This window comes from Amphichorda felina (genome assembly GCF_050947745.1).
Source record: "Amphichorda felina strain 45539 chromosome Unknown scaffold_2, whole genome shotgun sequence".
NCBI classification, from domain to species: domain Eukaryota; kingdom Fungi; phylum Ascomycota; class Sordariomycetes; order Hypocreales; family Bionectriaceae; genus Amphichorda; species Amphichorda felina.
In genome coordinates, this window is record NW_028145048.1 from 2,162,384 (window position 1) to 2,179,695 (window position 17,312).

General features: G+C 56.8%; 7 protein-coding genes across 7 annotated transcripts; 3 read left to right on the forward strand and 4 right to left on the reverse strand.

Annotated features, from left to right (window-relative positions):
• Window positions 1-4,023: 4,023 nt before the first annotated feature.
• On the forward strand, window positions 4,024-5,828 carry ACO1O0_002236 (glycoside hydrolase; the record flags this gene model as incomplete). The annotated part of the gene is made up of 2 exons (XM_083191711.1): window positions 4,024-5,649; window positions 5,709-5,828. The coding sequence occupies 2 exons, from the start codon at window positions 4,024-4,026 to the stop codon at window positions 5,826-5,828; spliced, it is 1,746 nt and encodes a 581-aa protein (XP_083052925.1).
• Window positions 5,829-6,316: 488 nt separating this feature from the next.
• Window positions 6,317-7,338, forward strand: ACO1O0_002237 (J domain-containing protein; the record flags this gene model as incomplete). The annotated part of the gene is made up of 2 exons (XM_083191712.1): window positions 6,317-6,516; window positions 6,588-7,338. The coding sequence occupies 2 exons, from the start codon at window positions 6,317-6,319 to the stop codon at window positions 7,336-7,338; spliced, it is 951 nt and encodes a 316-aa protein (XP_083052926.1).
• Window positions 7,339-7,632: 294 nt separating this feature from the next.
• On the reverse strand, window positions 7,633-9,053 carry POR1 (eukaryotic porin/Tom40; the record flags this gene model as incomplete). The annotated part of the gene is made up of 5 exons (XM_083191713.1): window positions 7,633-7,662; window positions 7,720-7,839; window positions 7,914-8,663; window positions 8,728-8,850; window positions 9,009-9,053. The coding sequence occupies 5 exons, from the start codon at window positions 9,051-9,053 to the stop codon at window positions 7,633-7,635; spliced, it is 1,068 nt and encodes a 355-aa protein (XP_083052927.1).
• Window positions 9,054-10,104: 1,051 nt separating this feature from the next.
• On the reverse strand, window positions 10,105-12,437 carry ASN1 (asparagine synthetase B; the record flags this gene model as incomplete). The annotated part of the gene is made up of 7 exons (XM_083191714.1): window positions 10,105-10,147; window positions 10,209-10,313; window positions 10,377-10,660; window positions 10,723-11,703; window positions 11,769-11,917; window positions 11,975-12,010; window positions 12,434-12,437. The coding sequence occupies 7 exons, from the start codon at window positions 12,435-12,437 to the stop codon at window positions 10,105-10,107; spliced, it is 1,602 nt and encodes a 533-aa protein (XP_083052928.1).
• A 1,067-nt stretch (window positions 12,438-13,504) lies between these two features.
• On the reverse strand, window positions 13,505-14,164 carry hus5 (E2 SUMO-conjugating protein UBC9; the record flags this gene model as incomplete). The annotated part of the gene is made up of 3 exons (XM_083191715.1): window positions 13,505-13,758; window positions 13,912-14,072; window positions 14,130-14,164. 3 exons carry the CDS (start codon window positions 14,162-14,164, stop codon window positions 13,505-13,507), a joined length of 450 nt encoding a protein of 149 aa, XP_083052929.1.
• An 877-nt stretch (window positions 14,165-15,041) lies between these two features.
• On the forward strand, window positions 15,042-16,254 carry PEX19 (Pex19 protein family-domain-containing protein; the record flags this gene model as incomplete). Its single annotated transcript, XM_083191716.1, has 4 exons — window positions 15,042-15,198; window positions 15,266-15,477; window positions 15,531-16,097; window positions 16,156-16,254. 4 exons carry the CDS (start codon window positions 15,042-15,044, stop codon window positions 16,252-16,254), a joined length of 1,035 nt encoding a protein of 344 aa, XP_083052930.1.
• A 164-nt stretch (window positions 16,255-16,418) lies between these two features.
• Window positions 16,419-17,154, reverse strand: ACO1O0_002242 (uncharacterized protein; the record flags this gene model as incomplete). The annotated part of the gene is made up of 2 exons (XM_083191717.1): window positions 16,419-16,781; window positions 16,837-17,154. 2 exons carry the CDS (start codon window positions 17,152-17,154, stop codon window positions 16,419-16,421), a joined length of 681 nt encoding a protein of 226 aa, XP_083052931.1.
• Window positions 17,155-17,312: the final 158 nt, after the last annotated feature.

A 17,312-nucleotide genomic window follows, 5' to 3' on the forward strand; every position in this document is an offset into this window, starting at 1 on the left:
AAAGTCTGTGCCCACGGACCTTTCCCACAACTTCTCAGCCGACTATGTGTGGAAGGCAACCTCCTACGACCGCATGCAGCTAGCCATGAAGACATTCGCTGTGGATGATATGAGCGTCTCTGGATACATTTTCCATACGCTTCTCGGAAAGGAGGTGAAGTTTCAGCCCATGAAGTTGAACCTGCCTAAGAAGTGGTCTGCACCTGGTCTTCCGGATCTCAACAACAGCCAGGTAGAGGCTATCAAGTCTTGCTTGCAGAAGCCCCTGAGCCTCATTCAGGGCCCTCCTGGAACAGGCAAGACGGTGACCTCTGCCACCGTCATCTATCACCTCTCCAAGATCACAGGAAATCAAGTTTTGGTGTGCGCACCGTCCAACGTCGCTGTCGATCAGCTCTGTGAGCGGATCCACAAGACTGGGCTGAAGGTTGTCCGTTTGACAGCCAAATCTCGCGAGGATGTCGAGTCTTCGGTCAGCTTCCTTGCTCTCCATGAGCAAGTTCGCATGGCTGAGCACAACAGTGAGCTTGTCAAACTATCTCAGCTGAAGAGCCAAGTCGGAGAGCTCTCGAGCCAGGACGAGAAGAAGTTCAAGCAGCTCACGAAGGCTGCTGAGCGCGAAATCCTGTCCAACGCCGACGTAGTCTGCTGCACGTGTGTGGGCGCCGGAGACCCGCGCCTTTCGAAGATGAAGTTTCGCAACGTTCTCATCGATGAGTCAACGCAGTCGGCCGAGCCTGAGTGCATTATTCCGCTTGTTCTCGGATGCAAGCAAGTTGTCCTTGTCGGTGATCATAAGCAGCTTGGACCTGTCATCATGAACAAGAAGGCAGCCAAGGCTGGACTGAACCAGTCTCTCTTCGAGCGTCTAGTCAATCTTGGCCACCAACCGTTGATGCTCAACACCCAGTACCGTATGCACCCGTGCCTGTCCCAGTTCCCTTCCAACATGTTCTACGAAGGGCACCTGCAGAACGGTGTGACAGCTGAGATTCGGCTGAGGAAGGATGTTGACTTCCCCTGGCCTTTGCCGGAGATGCCTATGATGTTCTGGACCAACCTAGGCCTTGAAGAAATCTCAGCGTCTGGAACGTCCTATCTTAACCGTACCGAAGCGTCGAACGTGGAGAAGGCTATCACTCGCTTCTTCAAGGCTGGCGTGAAGCCTGCTGATATTGGTGTCATCACACCATATGAGGGACAGAGGAGCTACATTGTAACGACGATGCAGAACTCGGGAACCTTCAAGAAGGAGCTGTATAAGGAGGTCGAAGTCGCGTCCGTTGACGCCTTTCAGGGCCGAGAAAAGGATTTTATCGTTCTCTCTTGTGTGCGATCCAACGACAACCAGGGCATTGGCTTCTTGTCGGACCCGCGACGTCTCAACGTGGCCTTGACGCGAGCCAAGTACGGCCTGGTGATTCTTGGAAATCCCAAGGTCCTTTCCAAGCACGAACTGTGGCATAACCTCCTAGTCCACTTCAAGGACCGCAAGTGCTTTGTCGAAGGCCCTCTCACCAATCTCCAGGCTTGCCTTCTTCAGTTTGCCCGCCCCAAGATCAGCTACCGACCCAAGAACCACCAGCACCCGCAGCACCCGCAGCACCCGCAGCACCCACAGCACCCACAGCACCGGCAAGCCATCGGACAGATGAATGGCCGTTACTACGATCGACCCGCCCGCGAGCTCGACTCAGGGTCCATGCTTTCCTACATCCCCGATGACGTTTCGTCGGTTCACAGTTCTGCGTTCGGGGGAGCAGCGTTGGGTGGAGCATTCCCTAGCATGTTCTCTAACTTCAACCCAGAGCAGTGGCCGGGGCTCCCCGGGGTCTCTGGCGCAGGGCGTGGCGGCAAGGCTCGCGGGCGTGGGACAGAGAGTGTCGCTGGAGAAAGCGTTGCCAACTCTGAGTTCACAGATGCTTCGAGCAGCGTCATTGGGGGCCGAGGCGTTGGCCAGGGAGGCGTCAGCCTCGGAGCCGGCCTGCATGATGCTGTGTCCGGAATGAGGGCTCTATCTTTCAACCAGAGCGACCGCTTGAAGCAGTACGTCGAGAGCAACGGCCGCATGGGACCCAGCAATGGGTACGGCCGCCGATATGACGACGACGAGAAGAGCGTCAGCACAGCATTCCACAGCCAGATAGGACGCGGATACGACTGAGGACTGTGCAAGACGACCAGCAGAAGAAGCTGAGATGATGGTTCAGGATGATTGCAGCCGCCTGCTTACCCGAAGAGTCAGAACACTTCCTCAGCAGGTCCTTGTCGCCTCGACACGCGGCATTGACTCCCACTGCTAGAGCAGCAACCTGCCAACCCGTGGCCAAGAATCTTTTGGGCAGATGGGCTACGAATATAGCGCAAGACCGTCGCGCGTTGCCTTGGAAGAGGGAAGAGCTCAGCGTCGGTAGCTCAGCCAGTGTCTCAACGCCAGTGCAGGGAGTCGGAGTCGACGCGACGGGCTGAAGCACGGTGACGACCATGACCGGCAGACAGGAACATGTGGTCCTGATATGTGGCATGGGTAGCATGGTTGCGTTTCGGCAAAGTCCGCAGCCACGCCACGACAGCAAGAGGTTGGATGGCGAGTGAAGGCCGAGTCGCAACTCTCCGTGCGGGACACGTGCTTCGATGGATCTCGCCGTTGCAGGACCGACCCGCCAGTTGCGAATTATGGATTATTAGAAAGAAGGTCAAACGATATACACGGCGGCGGTGTCGCCGCGCAAGTGTTGTGCGACCGAAGAACTGACCCTAGTCACTCATTGAGCAGATCAAAGCTCTAGCAAATCAAAATAGAACAGTCGTTACCGCAGCCATGTGCCATTACTACTATGTACATATCATTATGATCATGTGCTCTGTTTGTACGGATAGGGACTCGTAGTATCAGTAATGGTCCATGTCGTCTCACGAATGCTGCTGCCCAGACCTCCGTTGGGTAATCGATTGCATCCGTAGATGGGATATTACGAGCAATACCGAATTGGCCAAGTACAGGACACATCTACTCCGTAGAGATGTGGTAATATTCTCAATTGATCCTTCCGTTGTCTGGTGTGTACTACATGCTGGACGGGCTTCTCGGTGGAGGAATTGTATCAGTTCCGCCACCGAGTCTGGCGCGGGTAATAATACTAATTGGAGCCAGCCCTCCTGGTGTTGGAGTCTTGGAGAATGGAGCTGCCCCTGACGAACCCACGAGCCACACAGGCTGGGTATCCGTACAGCCCCGCCGCTTGGTGATCCTCCGCCCCGTGGGCCGTGGGTCCCTCGATGCATCGTACTACCAGGTATACTACATAGTATGTACTCCGTATGTACATTATCAATAGACTACGGAGTAATACTTGGCACTCGCGCGTACGCAGTACTACTCGTGTCTACGTGCGTAAGTTTTACCTACTGTGGTAGTTTCCCGAGACACTTGAGGACTGCCAACCATTCGGATGCTACTGCTCCAAGCAATGCAATGGATGAACATGACGGATGGAGGCAACACGCCAATACCGGATGCGGGAGACAGCTGAGGTCTGGCCCCGCCACAGCGCTGTGTCCGTAATTCGTAAGCTTGCCTGGGCAGCATTAGACAGGGGCTGCACGCCTGCAAGCCTCCACTGCAACGCTGCCCTCCACTGGCTTCCACTGCCTGGGTACTGGGTGGGCGCCCACTGGGAGGGTGCCCACTGGGAGGGTGCCCACTGCATGCCCACTGCAGGGGCCGTCTTGGCCTTGGCGAAACCTGCACAGGTTGTCTCAGGGACTCCATGTCAGCACGAGCTCCGTCCACCTGCGAGCTGATCTTCACCTCGACGCTGTTTCGTCTTCTACATTTTCCCCCCTCCCTTGTTTCTGGACTTTTCCTTCCTTTCCTTCTGCCCATCTGATCGACCATACAAGCTTGGTTGTTTCGATCCCGCCGTGTCGTCACCCACCCAGCGCCACTCCCGACGCCAGAACCGGCCCAGCCCCGAGTCAATCCAACGCCATTCAGAACGTCAGGGGAGACATGCGCCAGCCATGTTGAGCCAACTCCAAGGACGACTCGGTCGTCGCTACATCGCCATTGTTGCCTTCCTCTGCCTCTGCCTCTTCCTCTGGCGCAACTTCGACCTGGCCCCATCCGCCTCCGACTCTTACTCCTCAACCACCTCCGAGGCCTCTACCGGCCCCAAGACCGTCGACAGCTTCACCTACATCCCCAGTTCCCATGACTGGAGCAAGGCCAAGGTCTTCCACCCTGTGGAGGACATGAAGTCCCCGCCCTCGGGCAAGTCCAAGAGCCTCCCCCGCGTCCAGGCCCGCACCACATCTGCCATGCTCAAGGATGACGTCTCTGCCAAGCGCAAGCAGACCGTCAAGGCCAAGTTCGTCAAGAGCTGGGAGGCCTACAAGACACACGCCTGGACCAAGGACGAGCTGCAGCCTCTCTCTGGTAAGGGTAAGCAGACCCTCTCTGGCTGGTCCGCCCAGCTGGTCGACGCCATGGACACCCTCTGGATTATGGATATGAAGGACGACTTCCGCCGCGCCGTCAAGGAGGTCGCCGTCATCGACTGGTCCAAGACGAGCGACCCTAGGATCAACCTTTTCGAAGTCACGATTCGCTACCTCGGAGGGATCCTCGCCGCCTACGATCTGTCCGGAGAGCCCGCTCTGCTGGCCAAGGCCACCGAGCTGGGCGACGCCCTCTACGCTACCTTTGACACCCCCAATCGCCTGCCGTCGCATTGGCTCTTCTACGACGACGCTCTCAAGGGGACCCAGCAGGCCGACAAGAGCATGTCCGGCGCCGCTGGCGGCACCCTGTCCCTCGAGTTCACTCGCCTCAGCCAGATCACGGGCGATCCCAAGTACTACGATGCTACCGAGCGCCTCAAGCAGTTCTTCTACAGGTTCCAGAACGACACCATGATCCCCGGGCTCTGGCCTCATGACATGAACTATCGCGATGAGATCGTCGACGACTCCAGGTTCAACCTCGGCGCCGGCATGGACTCCATGTACGAGTACCTACCCAAGATGAATGCTCTATTAGGTGGACTAGACCCGGAATACGAGACCATGATCATATCGGCATTAGACGCCGCCAAGGAGAACCTCCTATTCCGACCCATGACCCCTAATGACGACAACATCCTCATGTCCGGGAGCGTCACTGTTAGGGGTGACAAGCATACCATGCTTGCCGAGATGGAGCATCTGACCTGCTTTGTGGGCGGCACGTACGGACTTGCGGGCAAGCTGCTTGCGCGCGAGGACTACATCGACCTGGCCTCGCGCCTCACCAACGGCTGCGTCTGGGCCTACGATGCCTTCGACTCCAACATCATGCCCGAGAACTCGCAGCTCGTGCCGTGCAGCAACCTTGACGGGCCCTGCCCCTATAATAGCGACGCTGTCTCGAAGGACCGGACCAAGACACTCCCAGATGGGTTTGTCCGTGTCCGTGACCCGAAGTACATGCTGCGGCCCGAGGCCATTGAGAGCGTCTTTTACATGTGGCGCATCACGGGCGACCACACGTGGAGAGAGGCGGCATGGCGCATGTGGGAAGCCATCGTCAAAGAGACGGAGACGGAGATTGCCTTTGCGACGATCAAGGACGTGACGACCCAAGCAAGCCCCAAGGCTGACTCAATGGAGGTAAGTACATTGTCATTCAGAAAACTCGCACTTGGCACGAGAACTGACCGGGATCGTAGACGTTTTGGATGGGAGAGACTCTAAAGTACTTCTACCTCATCTTTGACGACGAGAGCAACATCAATCTGGACGAGTGGGTCCTAAATACCGAGGCACACCCCTTGAAGCGTCCGCAGTAAAGCCTCAAGAAAAAAAAAGAAGGGTTGTAAGAGAAGTATTATTATAATGGCATGAAGGAAACCAATCATGCATCATTGTTCCTGTTGGTTGGACATGACATATCTGGGTACTATGGGTTAACTTACGGCCTGATCGAGAGGCGTTGGATGGGGATAATAGACTTATATATGTGTGAGATACGAAGATCCGCTTGTATATGAAGTTAAGGGCGAACTTTTGGAATAAATCAATTACGGACATCATTGAAATATAAAACGAGCACACAACTTACTTGTGGACTGGCTCCCAATGAGGGTGGTGGGTACCTAGGTAGGTCGGTACCTGGAGCTGTCAGTAGAGAGCGTTCTACTAGATGCATAACTTCATACATGCATATATGTTCCGACTCCATCTCCAACGCATCACGTCACAATCTCTAAACCTCTTGTATCCCCCCCAAACCACCTGAATCCGAAGTCACATTCTTCGGGTCCCGTCGTGATGAGGCATGCCAGTCCGTCCCGCTCCTCTCCTCCGCCGGGTAACCGTCCAGCCACAGCCATGCCTCGTCGCCTCCCGTCGAGCCTTTGCCAGCACCTCGCGGTCGCACCCAGATGACCACCACCACCACCACCACCACTTCTCCAAGAAGAACCACTACGAGCGCCTTAACGTCCACCACGAAGCCTCCCCCTCAGAAATCAAGAAGTGAGTCTCCATTCCCTTCCGTTCCCCCGTGAACCAGGAACAACCCATCGCTGACAATGCTACACACAAAGGTCCTTCTACAAGCTCTCCAAAGCACACCACCCGGACGCCAACCCCCACGACCCCAACGCCTCCCATACCTTCTCCCTCCTCTCCGAGTCCTACACTCTCCTCTCCGACGCCACCCGCCGCACAGCCTACGACCGCGACGTCCTCCGCCTCCACCTGCGCGCCCACCCCCACCCGGGCACAGCCCACCAGCCCCCGCGCGGCTCCTACCACAGCGCCGGCGGCCGCCCGGCGTCAGGCCTGAGCCGCAGGAGGGGCACCTTCCGCGGTCCGCCACCGAGCTTCTACCGCGCCGGCGGCTACGGCGCGCACGAGGAGAAGCGCAGGCGCGCGCACGAGGAGAAGCGCAGGCGCGCGCACGAGGAGTCCACGGCCGGCGGCGGCACCGCCAGCGAGAGCAGCAGCCAGCAGGGGGGCGGCGCCGGCGCCGGCGGCAGGCCCGGGAGCGAGAGCTCTGCGCATGGGGGCATGGGCCCCGGGGGCGACCCCTTTGGGCACCAGGATGACGTGCCGCACTTTGACAGGCAGGGCCACCACCGGACGCAGCGGCGCGAGGATGAGAGGCGGTGGCAGCGGACGCACCGCACGCGGAGGGCCGTGGATGACGACAATGTGGAGTTCGAGCCGCAGATGAGCCTGGGGGCGCACTTCATGATCGTCATGGGCATCCTGGCGACGAGCTTTGCGGTGCCGGCGCTGTACCTCCGGTTTGCGCGGTCGGGGCGGAAGAAGAAGCGGGAGGCGCATGGGTAGCATTGGGTAATAAGATGCTTCCCCCATTTTATCTACCTATTAGAAGTCGTTGTACGCATAGCTGTATCGAACGAATGCATATCATATCATATAGAGATGCGAAGCCATGCGAAGGGCATCGAGAGATTATTTGCGCAAGTTTCAATTATCCACTGTCCTATACTCTACATCCGAAAATCCATCGCAATGCACATCCGGGTACAGTACAAAAGGCGACTCTTGTCTACGAGCCGACTTTGAGCAAGCGTCCAGCGGATGCTACGCTAGATGCTGTCAGGGGGCGGTAGAGTATACTTAACCCTGGAAGGTGAAGCTGGCACCGAGCTGTGGCAGTCGTGTTAGCGGCAAGAACTACTGTGCAGAAGGGACAAGAGTACAAACCTTGTGGGTAGCCTGGTCGAGCTTCTGGGTATCGAAAGAGCCACCGAGGCCAAGGGTAACACCCTCGCGGAGGAGGACATTGTAGGCCAGGGCAGCAATACCGCGGTCGTTGATCTTGAACTACAAGGTGGAAAGAAAAGGTCAATGACTGAGATCGGAGACAAAAAATTGCAAACTGCAGGAGGGCTTCAAACCTTGGCGAAGGACACGGGGTCGATGCGGTACTTGGAGGCAACCTCAAGGCCGACAGTGTTGCCGGTCTTGGAGTTCCAGGTGGCCTTAGCACCAGCCTCGACCTGGCTGTTGACCTTGTGGTAGTAGGAAGCAGCGAAGACACTGAGGTTGTCGGAGGCGGTGACAGCGGCGCTGTACTGGGGAGCAGCGTAGCCGACGGCGGCGCTGTAGGCGGTCAGGGCAGCCTTGTTGACATCGTAGCCAGCGCTGGCACCGGCGAGGAAGCCCTCGTGGCCGACGACGGCATCAACGTTGGCGGTGGGGCCCTTGAGCAGGTCAAAGAAGGCACGGCCGTGGAAGCCGGGCTGCTTGAAGTGCAGGTTGAACTTGGCGCCCTTGGCGGCGGTGGCGGGGAGGAAGTTGAAGAGACCCTCGAGCTTGAGGCCCTGGGCGAGGGTGTCGTTGACCTCGAGCTTGGTGTCGAGGGCGTTGGCGGTGTTCCACGTCTGGGTGAGGGTCAGGCCTGCGCGCGAATAGAACATTAGCAGCTGAGCAAAGCCATGGTCTTGGCCAGGTCTAAGGAATATCGCGAGGTCCAGCGGCCAGCCAGAGTTGGGGCCGAGGATGCGCGATATCCTTATGGAGCCTAAAGGAGCAGAAGGGCGGGGGGGTGGTGATGATGTCGGCGTCAATCGCCGCGCGCTTTTTGAAGGACTTTTGCGATGCTGGGGTTCTGTACCGGTGGGCTTGTCGGTGTATTTTCCCTCGATCTGGGGGAAGAGGTCAGCATCATGGTCGCGACAGCGTAGCGGCACGGGATGGAAAAGTACTCACGGCAGCAGAGGTGGCCTTCTCGTGGCTGGACTTGCCGGTCACCTTGAAGGCGACGCCATTGGGGGCAGTGTCCTTGAACTCGAAGGTGGTGGCAGCGAGGTGGTAGAAATCCTTGTTGAGGAGCTATACGGAGGGAAAGGACGCGCTCTGGAGTCAGCCATTGTCCATCATCACAACACGACACGGGGAAAAAGCGGTGATGCTCGGCAGAGCTTCCGCGAAAGCTGGGGGAGCTAGCTCCCAAGGAGAATTTGCTCCTGTTTGGGAGGAGGGGGACGTACATCGTTGGCCGGCTTGGCAATATCAGAGAAAGCGGGGACAGACATGATGGGCGGTTTGGGGGAGAATGAGGCTGTGGATGAGCGCAAATTCAAGTATGATGGATGGAGTCGAGAGAGGATTTGTTGAATCGGGGAGCGGGAGTCTGAGACGGGGGACGAGCTTTGATGGGGTGGCCCGGTGAAATGCGAATTGGGCCAAGCAGGGCTGCAGGATCACATTACCGGGGAGCGGAAAATGGTAAGGGCGACATGCAGCCAATGGGAGTGCACAAATGCGGGTTTGGTGCCCCACCATTACCTTCTGTTGCCGACTGGCGTAGGCTGGCGTCCACCGAGCAACCAACTGGACCCGGACAGCCCTCCTGGAACTGGGCTGGTGACCTCGTCGGCTGATGTCGGGCGAAATATTGCCATGACCAGCGATGCGACGATGGTGTTCCACGTGGGGATCCGGCAATTCAGGTGTGTTTCTCAGGAACAGAGGGAAATGAGGGGCAATGAGCCATCCTCATGCGTTTATGCTAGTACTACTATCTGCTTATGGAAAGGCTTGGGACTCTCATGCCTTGAGTGAGTCGAGTGACTTTTAGTCTCCTTTTTAGCACCTCCAGACTTCTAGAGCCTTCCTCTCGGTGTTCTCGGTGTCCAGCCGTGCATGACAACGTCCAGGACATACCTACCCCCTTGGCAGTCCATGCAAACTTGATACGTCCAACGAGAATAGGGGCATGCCATTCACATGGGCGCATTTTGAGAGAAAGCGTTGACATGGTGTATCGTAAATTTAGCTCAACCGCACGATGCCATACTTAGCCTATAAGACGTACAGCACCGACGAGGGATATTAGATACGTACGGAGCGGATGCTACAAGTGGTTGGGATCAAACAAGCCAAGAGAGCCTTTTATAAATTTACCCCATACTATAGATGAGTTGACTCTTCCCAGCTGGAACTCAGGCTTGATATCTAGCCGTAGGTACACGTCAATGTTTTCCCAAAATCTATACAACTAGCCACCAAAACGCCCTTGACGGTCGACATTGGCCAAGCCCGCCTGATTTTTATCATGTAAATGACGTCTGTCTTTTTTTGTCTTTAAACAGCGTTTTCGTACTTCTGGAGATGGGTAGCGATAGCCCTAAGAACATATTTTGTCAGCACACCATCATCACTTGTATCTTTCCAGGAGGGAGACGAACCTTCCACTGGGGTCGGACTGCTTAGACCAGGTAGGAGCCCAGCGCATAACGGTCGAGGCGCAGCGAGGGGGGAAGTGCTCGTCGAACATCAGGCGGTACCAGTAACTAAAGAGTGTGAGTCAGCTTCACAACTTCACGATGGCTGATTGGCAGAGAGGGTGCACGTACGCCTCCTTAGTATCGGGAATATCGGTGCCCCACTCAGGCTTGGGGTTCTTCATCATGTCGTCCGTGATGTGCAGCTCGGCGTTGTCCTTAAGAGCGTCGATCCATCCGTAGCCAACGCCGTCCGAGAACTGCTCCTTCTGGCGCCAGAGAATCTCATCGGGCAGGTAGGGCTCGGTCTCGGGCTCGTCGGTGGTGTCAAAGGCCTTGCGGAGGATGTACTTCTCGAGCCTGTCCTTGGTGATCATCTTCTCGGCAGGATCGAAGCTCATGGCCGTCTCGAGGAACTTTAACTCAAGTTAGTCACGCTGCTTGCTCAAAAACATTCACTTGTGAATTTCCCACTCACCTCCTTGTCCAGGAACGGCACACGGGCCTCCAGACCCCAAGCTGAGGTAGACTTGTTGGCGCGCAGGCAGTCGGCATAGTGGAGGTTCTTGACACGGCGGACCGTCTCCTCGTGGAAAGCCTTCTTGTCGGGGGCGGCATGGAAGTACAGGTATCCACCGAAAATCTCGTCGCTACCCTCGCCACTCAGGACCATCTTGATGCCCATGGCCTTGATCTTGCGCGACAGAAGGTACATGGGGGTCGAAGCACGGATCGTAGTGACATCGTAGGTCTCCAGGTGGTAGATGACGTCGGACAGAGCGTTGAGGCCATCCTCGATGGTGAAGGTCATGACATGGTGGCGGGTTCCGAGGAACTTGGCGACCTTGAGAGCCGCCTCGTTATCCGGAGATCCAGGCAGACCGATAGAGAAGCTGTTGAGCTGGGGCAGGTAGGTAGCAGTCGACAGGTTGTCGTCGTCGTCGATACCAACCAGGCCCTCGCCGTCGGCGTTCTCGGCGGAGTCGGCGGCCTCCAGTGCCTTCTTCTTTAGCCGGAGGGTCTCGCGCTGGGCGATGGCGGCAACCAAGCTCGAATCGAGGCCGCCAGAGAGGAGCACGCCGTAGGGAACCTCGGCCATTAGGCGTTTCCGCACAGACTTCTCGAGCGAGTGTCGGAGAGCCTTCAGGTCGACGGGAGCCGAGGGCACGTTGGTGGGGTCCCACCAGCTAGGGTTGAAATAGCGCGTGGTCTCACCCGTCTTGGAGTCGAAAACATGGCCCGGGGGGAAGGCCACAATCTTGTCGCAAACGGGGTGGAGGGACTTGAGCTCGGAAGCAAAGTACACGGCGCCAGGCTCCTTCCAGGACCAGCCCTGGTAGAAGGTGGTGATGCCGATCGGGTCACGGGCGGCAATGGTGCGGTCCTGCTTCTTGTCGTACAAGACGAAGGAGAACATGCCATCGAGGTGCTTGGGGGCGTCGATGTCGTACTCCTCGTACTACAAAAGTCAGCATTAGCACTTGGTGGTCCAATTGTCCGGGGAGGGGAGTTTCCAAGACGTACCAGAGGGATGATGACTTCGCAGTCGGAGTGCGTCTTGAAGTTGTATGTGTGCTTCAGATGCTTGCGGATCAAGCGGTGGTTGTAGATCTCTCCGTTGACGGCGAGGATGATGGACTCGTCGTCATTGACCAGGGGCTGAGCGCCAGAGTCTGTACACACAAAAGTTAGACACGCGTGATAGGAGGAGAAGTATGAATAGCACTCACCGACGCCAACAATGCTGAGACGCTCATGACAGAGGACTAGGACGGAGGTCAGCGACAAGATCAGTCAGTTTCAGGTCCAATTGACCTACTTGTGTTGTTGCAAATCACGTTTCCACCTAGGCACAGAGGTCAGTAGCCGCTCGGCAATTCCCTTGGTAGCCACAAGACTCACTCCAATCAGGGCCACGATGGCGGATTCTGGGGCGCTCTGGTTAGCCGTCCGGAATAAACTGGGCGCAGGGGACAGGAGCAGCATACTGCTTCGCGAGGCGCAGCGCCGTAGGCTTAAATTTCTGGACGTCGGGGTGACTGCGATCAATGTCAGTTTCCGGCCTTATTTTTTCCTGCGCAAGGACGCATGGCGGGGTTCCAGAATGTGCCCCTCCATGGCCGTCTCCTGCTGCAGCCAAATGGACGAACAGGGCAGGTGAGCTTACCGGTGACAAGCGAAGATGCCACACATGATTGCGGTCGGTAGTGAACAACGAGGATGGGATACAGGATGCGCAACGACAGCGGACAACGGAGGGCGACAAATTTAAAAAGGGTTGCTGGAGAGGGAGGAAGAGTCAGAGGTGGCGTCCGAAAATCGCGTTAGCCGGAGCCTGGCGATCCACAACTTTCAACAAGCCTAAAGGCCAAGCAAACCCCAAACCTCGACGTCAGGAACATGGTGACTGAGTCGCCGTTCCACCGGCCGACTTCGGTGCTGGAATGGATGGGCCCCCATTGGCTGAACTTGAGCCACATCCTGCATCCCAGCACTTCAGGTACCAAACCCACCGATAAGAGAAGGCGTCCAACGTTGTGTGGAGGTGGCAGTATCCTCAGTACGTAGCATTGGTTACGATGGGACCCATCGGGACAGGAACCCGAAAGTAAATCTGATACTACCAGAGACATTCAGTCAGTCAGAAGCGGCCTCTCCCCTTACCCGTCGACATTGATGCCAAGCTTGAGGAACAGTTTTCACGACTTGCCCTCGCTGCCCTCACATATGCCCGCCCGGTCGCTCCTGGCTCGGCATGAGCTGCAGCTGCGAAGATCACGACGGCCGCACAGGACCCGATAAGCACTGCGCCCTGGCGTCGCCTTGGGCTAGGGGACCAAACCTATGACATCTTTTTTTACCTGACACAATCACCGGCGTTGGAGGACACGACGCCCGCAGTCGACGTGGCTTCTAGAAACCGGACGTCTGGTAGGTGGCAAGAGCCTAACTGCGAAAGCTTTGCCACGCCCAAGTGCGTGCTAGTCTGCGGGCACACAACGCCTCATAAGTCGTCTTTCGTAGTATTTAGAATGTCCTCTTACCGATCGATCTCTACCCTTTACCATGCGAATCTTAAACCCCTCCGGTCCATCGTAGGTCTCAGATTAAGATGCTCACCATCTCAACATTCATGCGACGTAACCCTCGTTCGCTTGATATTGTTTGTCCCTCCCAAACGCCCAATTAAAAAAAATAGCCTTTGCAAATGGCCGCCCGTACCTTCCCCGGGCAGGCTCCTCGCTTTCACGTCCCTCCACTCAGGGCGCTGGGTTCTCGCGAACCACGCGCTTGACCCGTCTCTCGTACTCGACCCGATCCTTGCGAAACAGGTTGTAGGCCTCAGCCTGGGCAGGCGACTCGGGGTTGGGGTCGTTGAGCAGGTCCTGGATGCCCAGGAGGATCTGCTTGACGGTGATGGCGGGTTTCCACGCCTCGTCTTCGTTGAGGATGGACAGGCAGACGGTGCCCGAGGGATACACGTTGGGGTGGAACAGCGGCGGGACGAACTTGCCTGTAAAGCAACACCAGTTAGCATCGCATTTTCTAGAAGAAGAGAATCCATCCAGCTCTGCACTCACACTTCGGGGGCTTCGTAGGGTACTCTGGTGATCTGGGTGTCAGCCTCGTTTCTGGTGTCATCGTAGCAAACGCTGGCCAATCTCACCCTCAGGGAACGCCATAGTCAGCTTGAACAGACCGCCCTCCCAAATAGTCTTCTCCTTTCCGGGAACACCACACTCCCAGTTCTTCAGATCGAGCACGCCCTCCTTGGTTCGCGCAGGTTTCGCATAGAAGCCGAACGGGTGGTCACGGCGCCACTGCTTCCTAGATGAAATCAGCACGACGAATAGCGCGGATCAAAGCGGTCACACGATGGCTTACCGTTCCTCCTGTAGCCGGTTCTGGCACAGAGCCATGGTGACAAGTTCGTTGTTGGAGTGGTTGTGGCTTTCTCGAGATGGAGGATGGAGGTGCAGATCAGTGCGATGTGTGGAGCGCAGAAGTTGGAGACACCAAACTCGGCAGAAACGGTGCGCACCGAGTAGGAAGAGGAGTTCCTGTTAGATGAGGAAATGTGAAGAAAGGATGCAAGTGTCCAGGTGGCCGAAGCTCGTACGCGGGGTCGGTCTGTGGAATCAAAAGAGGGAGGAATTTCTACCAACAGCTCATCCGATAGTCGAGGTTTCGGACGGGCCCCAAGACCGTGAATCGCGGTCCAGCTGCGGAAGGGCTGCGAGCCTGCGACACCCACAGTCACTGAGTCGGACCTGGCCAGGTCCCCACTGCAGGGGCCACTCCACCTGGCCTACTGGAGGTGGTGCACCCACTCGTGCTAAGGTGGTGCCAAGGTGGTGCTGTGCAGCCTGCAGCAGTCAGTGTCTGGACTCTGGACTGCTGTGCGCGGGGCGCCGTGGGGCAACAACGTCCATTGAGATGCCACCCACTTCCTCGGCTCAAGCTCAACGCTGAACCACGGTGAGCCCTAGGCGAGATATTCCCAATATCCGACCCTGCTGAGTGCCTCAACGTGTTTCACACCTAAACCACTCTCTATCCTACCACTTGGCGTTGCCCAGGCCTTATAAACCCAGGTCCCCCAGTTACGACTCGACCTCTATCAGACCACCGCACCAGACCTCTGTCCGGCCCAACATCTCTATCGAGGCACATTAATTACAGGCTTACGGTCATAGTGCGCTGTTATATCTTTGACGATTCTACGAGTCCTTCCTTCTATCTACTCGCTGGGTTATGAGAATTGCTTCTGGGTTGGTCTCATAACGCAATTCCGCCATGAGTTCGGTAGAGCAGGCCAAGGAGGAGGGAGCGGGGATCCCAGCAGAGCATGTGAAGTCGCCCGAGGGCGCAACCGGCGAGGCAACAAAGCCCCAGCAGGCGACTGTTGACGACGTTCCTGATCCTGATGAGGACGACCTGGATGATCTAGATGGTATGATGATCCGTAGCAAGGCTCTTTTGCTATTTTAGTTGCGCTTGCTAACGCCATGCGCGACCAGACATGCTTAACGAGTTCTCAGCTGTCAAGGTAGACTCTCAGAAACCAGTCGCGGCCGCCCACCCAGAAGCACCGCAACCCAAACCAGAACCAAAGGAGGCTGCTCCCGCATCAGAACCCGCACCTGCGCCGGAAGATGCCTTCTCGGAAGAGGAGTTTGCGAAGCAGCTCCAGGCAGGCATGGCCGACCTCCTCGGCGAGCTGGAGAAATCAGTGAGTTGCGATTCCCAAGGGATGGGGTATGCTCCATTCTGACGTGACGACAGCCCGACATGCAGGCGCAGTTTGAGAACATCTTCAAGCAGATGAGCGAGGGGACCACCCAAGCAGATGGCTCCGAGCAGCCGGCCGCCAGCACATCCCAAGCACCCGAGGGCGCCTCGGCAGCCAGCAAACCGGCGGAAACCCCTGCCGCGGACGCATCCTTCCAGGAGACCATCCGTCGAACCATGGAGCGCATGCAAAACTCGGGCGACCAGGCCACCGCGGCAGCCGCCTCGGGGGGCGAGGACGACTTCATGTCCGAGATGCTCAAGCAGCTCTCATCGGGCGACTTCAACGCCGAGGGCAGCGAGGAGGAGTTCTCCAAGATGCTCATGGGCATGATGGAGCAGCTGACCAACAAGGAGATCCTCTACGAGCCTATGAAGGAGCTCAATGACAAGTTCCCCGATTGGCTCGAGAAGAACAAGGCGACGACGCCGGCCGAGGACCTAAAGCGTTACGAGGAGCAGAGAACTCTCGTGGCCGAGATTGTCACCAAATTCGAGGAGCACACGTACTCTGACTCTAACTCGGCCGACCGCGAGTACATTGTTGACAGGATGCAAAAGGTGAGGCTCCAGCGAATATACGTTTTGCAACCACAGTTCCATGCTCACACTCTCCTAGATGCAAAGCGCAGGGTCGCCGCCGTCCGACCTAGTGGGGGATATGGCATCAGCGCAAGACGCATTCAACATGCCGGACGACCAGTGTAATCCACAGTAAAATCCCATTTCTTGGACATTTAATATCCATATATTCCCAGGGCCCCAGATTTCGTACAAGTGCTTCGCAGATACTGTCCATCCAGCATAGACAACCTGAAACGCCAAATCCATGATGGTCTCATTTCCCAGAAACCCCCCAAACTCCGTAGTCGCTTGTCAAAATCAAAAGGACATGGCATGGTCTTCATCCATGCGATCTACCAATGCTAGAGGTTGATGCTTCTGTAAAGACTGCTCTTGTGCAACCAACTCGGCAAAAATATCGTCGTAGTCTGGATCCGACATTGCCGGGGAACGAGGGCGTTGTGGTGAAGCGGCGTTTTGTTCTTCGTAGAAGGCAATCATGGCTTCCATCTCATCCTCCTCATCCGGAGGCCCGTCCGTCATCACATCGTCCTCCTGCTGCGGCTGCGAAAACATCGCCTCGTCCCGGAAAGTCATCGCGTCCTCAATGTCGCCTTCCGAGACCTCTGGGGCGTCACGCGAGAGCTGACCTACGTCACTCAAATAGTTCGCCTTCAAGAACTGCGCACCCCTGGTTAGCACTCACAGCTGACTCCCTACGTTGGGAATAGCTCACTTGGCCCTCAATATCACGTCGCTGCCACGCCTTGTCGTCTGACTTTTGCCGCACATTCTGCAAGAAGTTCCTGCGGCGCTGATCCTGGGCCTCCTCGCGTTTCCGGACCACGGGATTCGGACGCGTCGGACGCGTCGCGAATTTGAATTTCGGCGGCTGAATGGGTGACGATTGAATCTGACGCTGTGGAAGCGTGTTTCTGTCGATTGGCGACAGGGGCGAGGAGGCGCGGACGGGCGAGGAGGATAGTGGCGATGATACGGCAGGACGGTGGTTCCAGGAGCCCGAGAAGATGGGACTCGGCGAAAAAGAGAGCATCTTGGTCGGATGCGTGGTGTTTTCCTGTGACATGAGTTATATGGATGCCACAAGCAATTAATGGCGACGCGGTGAAATCAATGCTTGACTCGGATGTCGATGAGTTGAGGGCGTTTACTAGACCAGAGGCGTGCCGCGCCGCAGGCAGCTCAAACAGG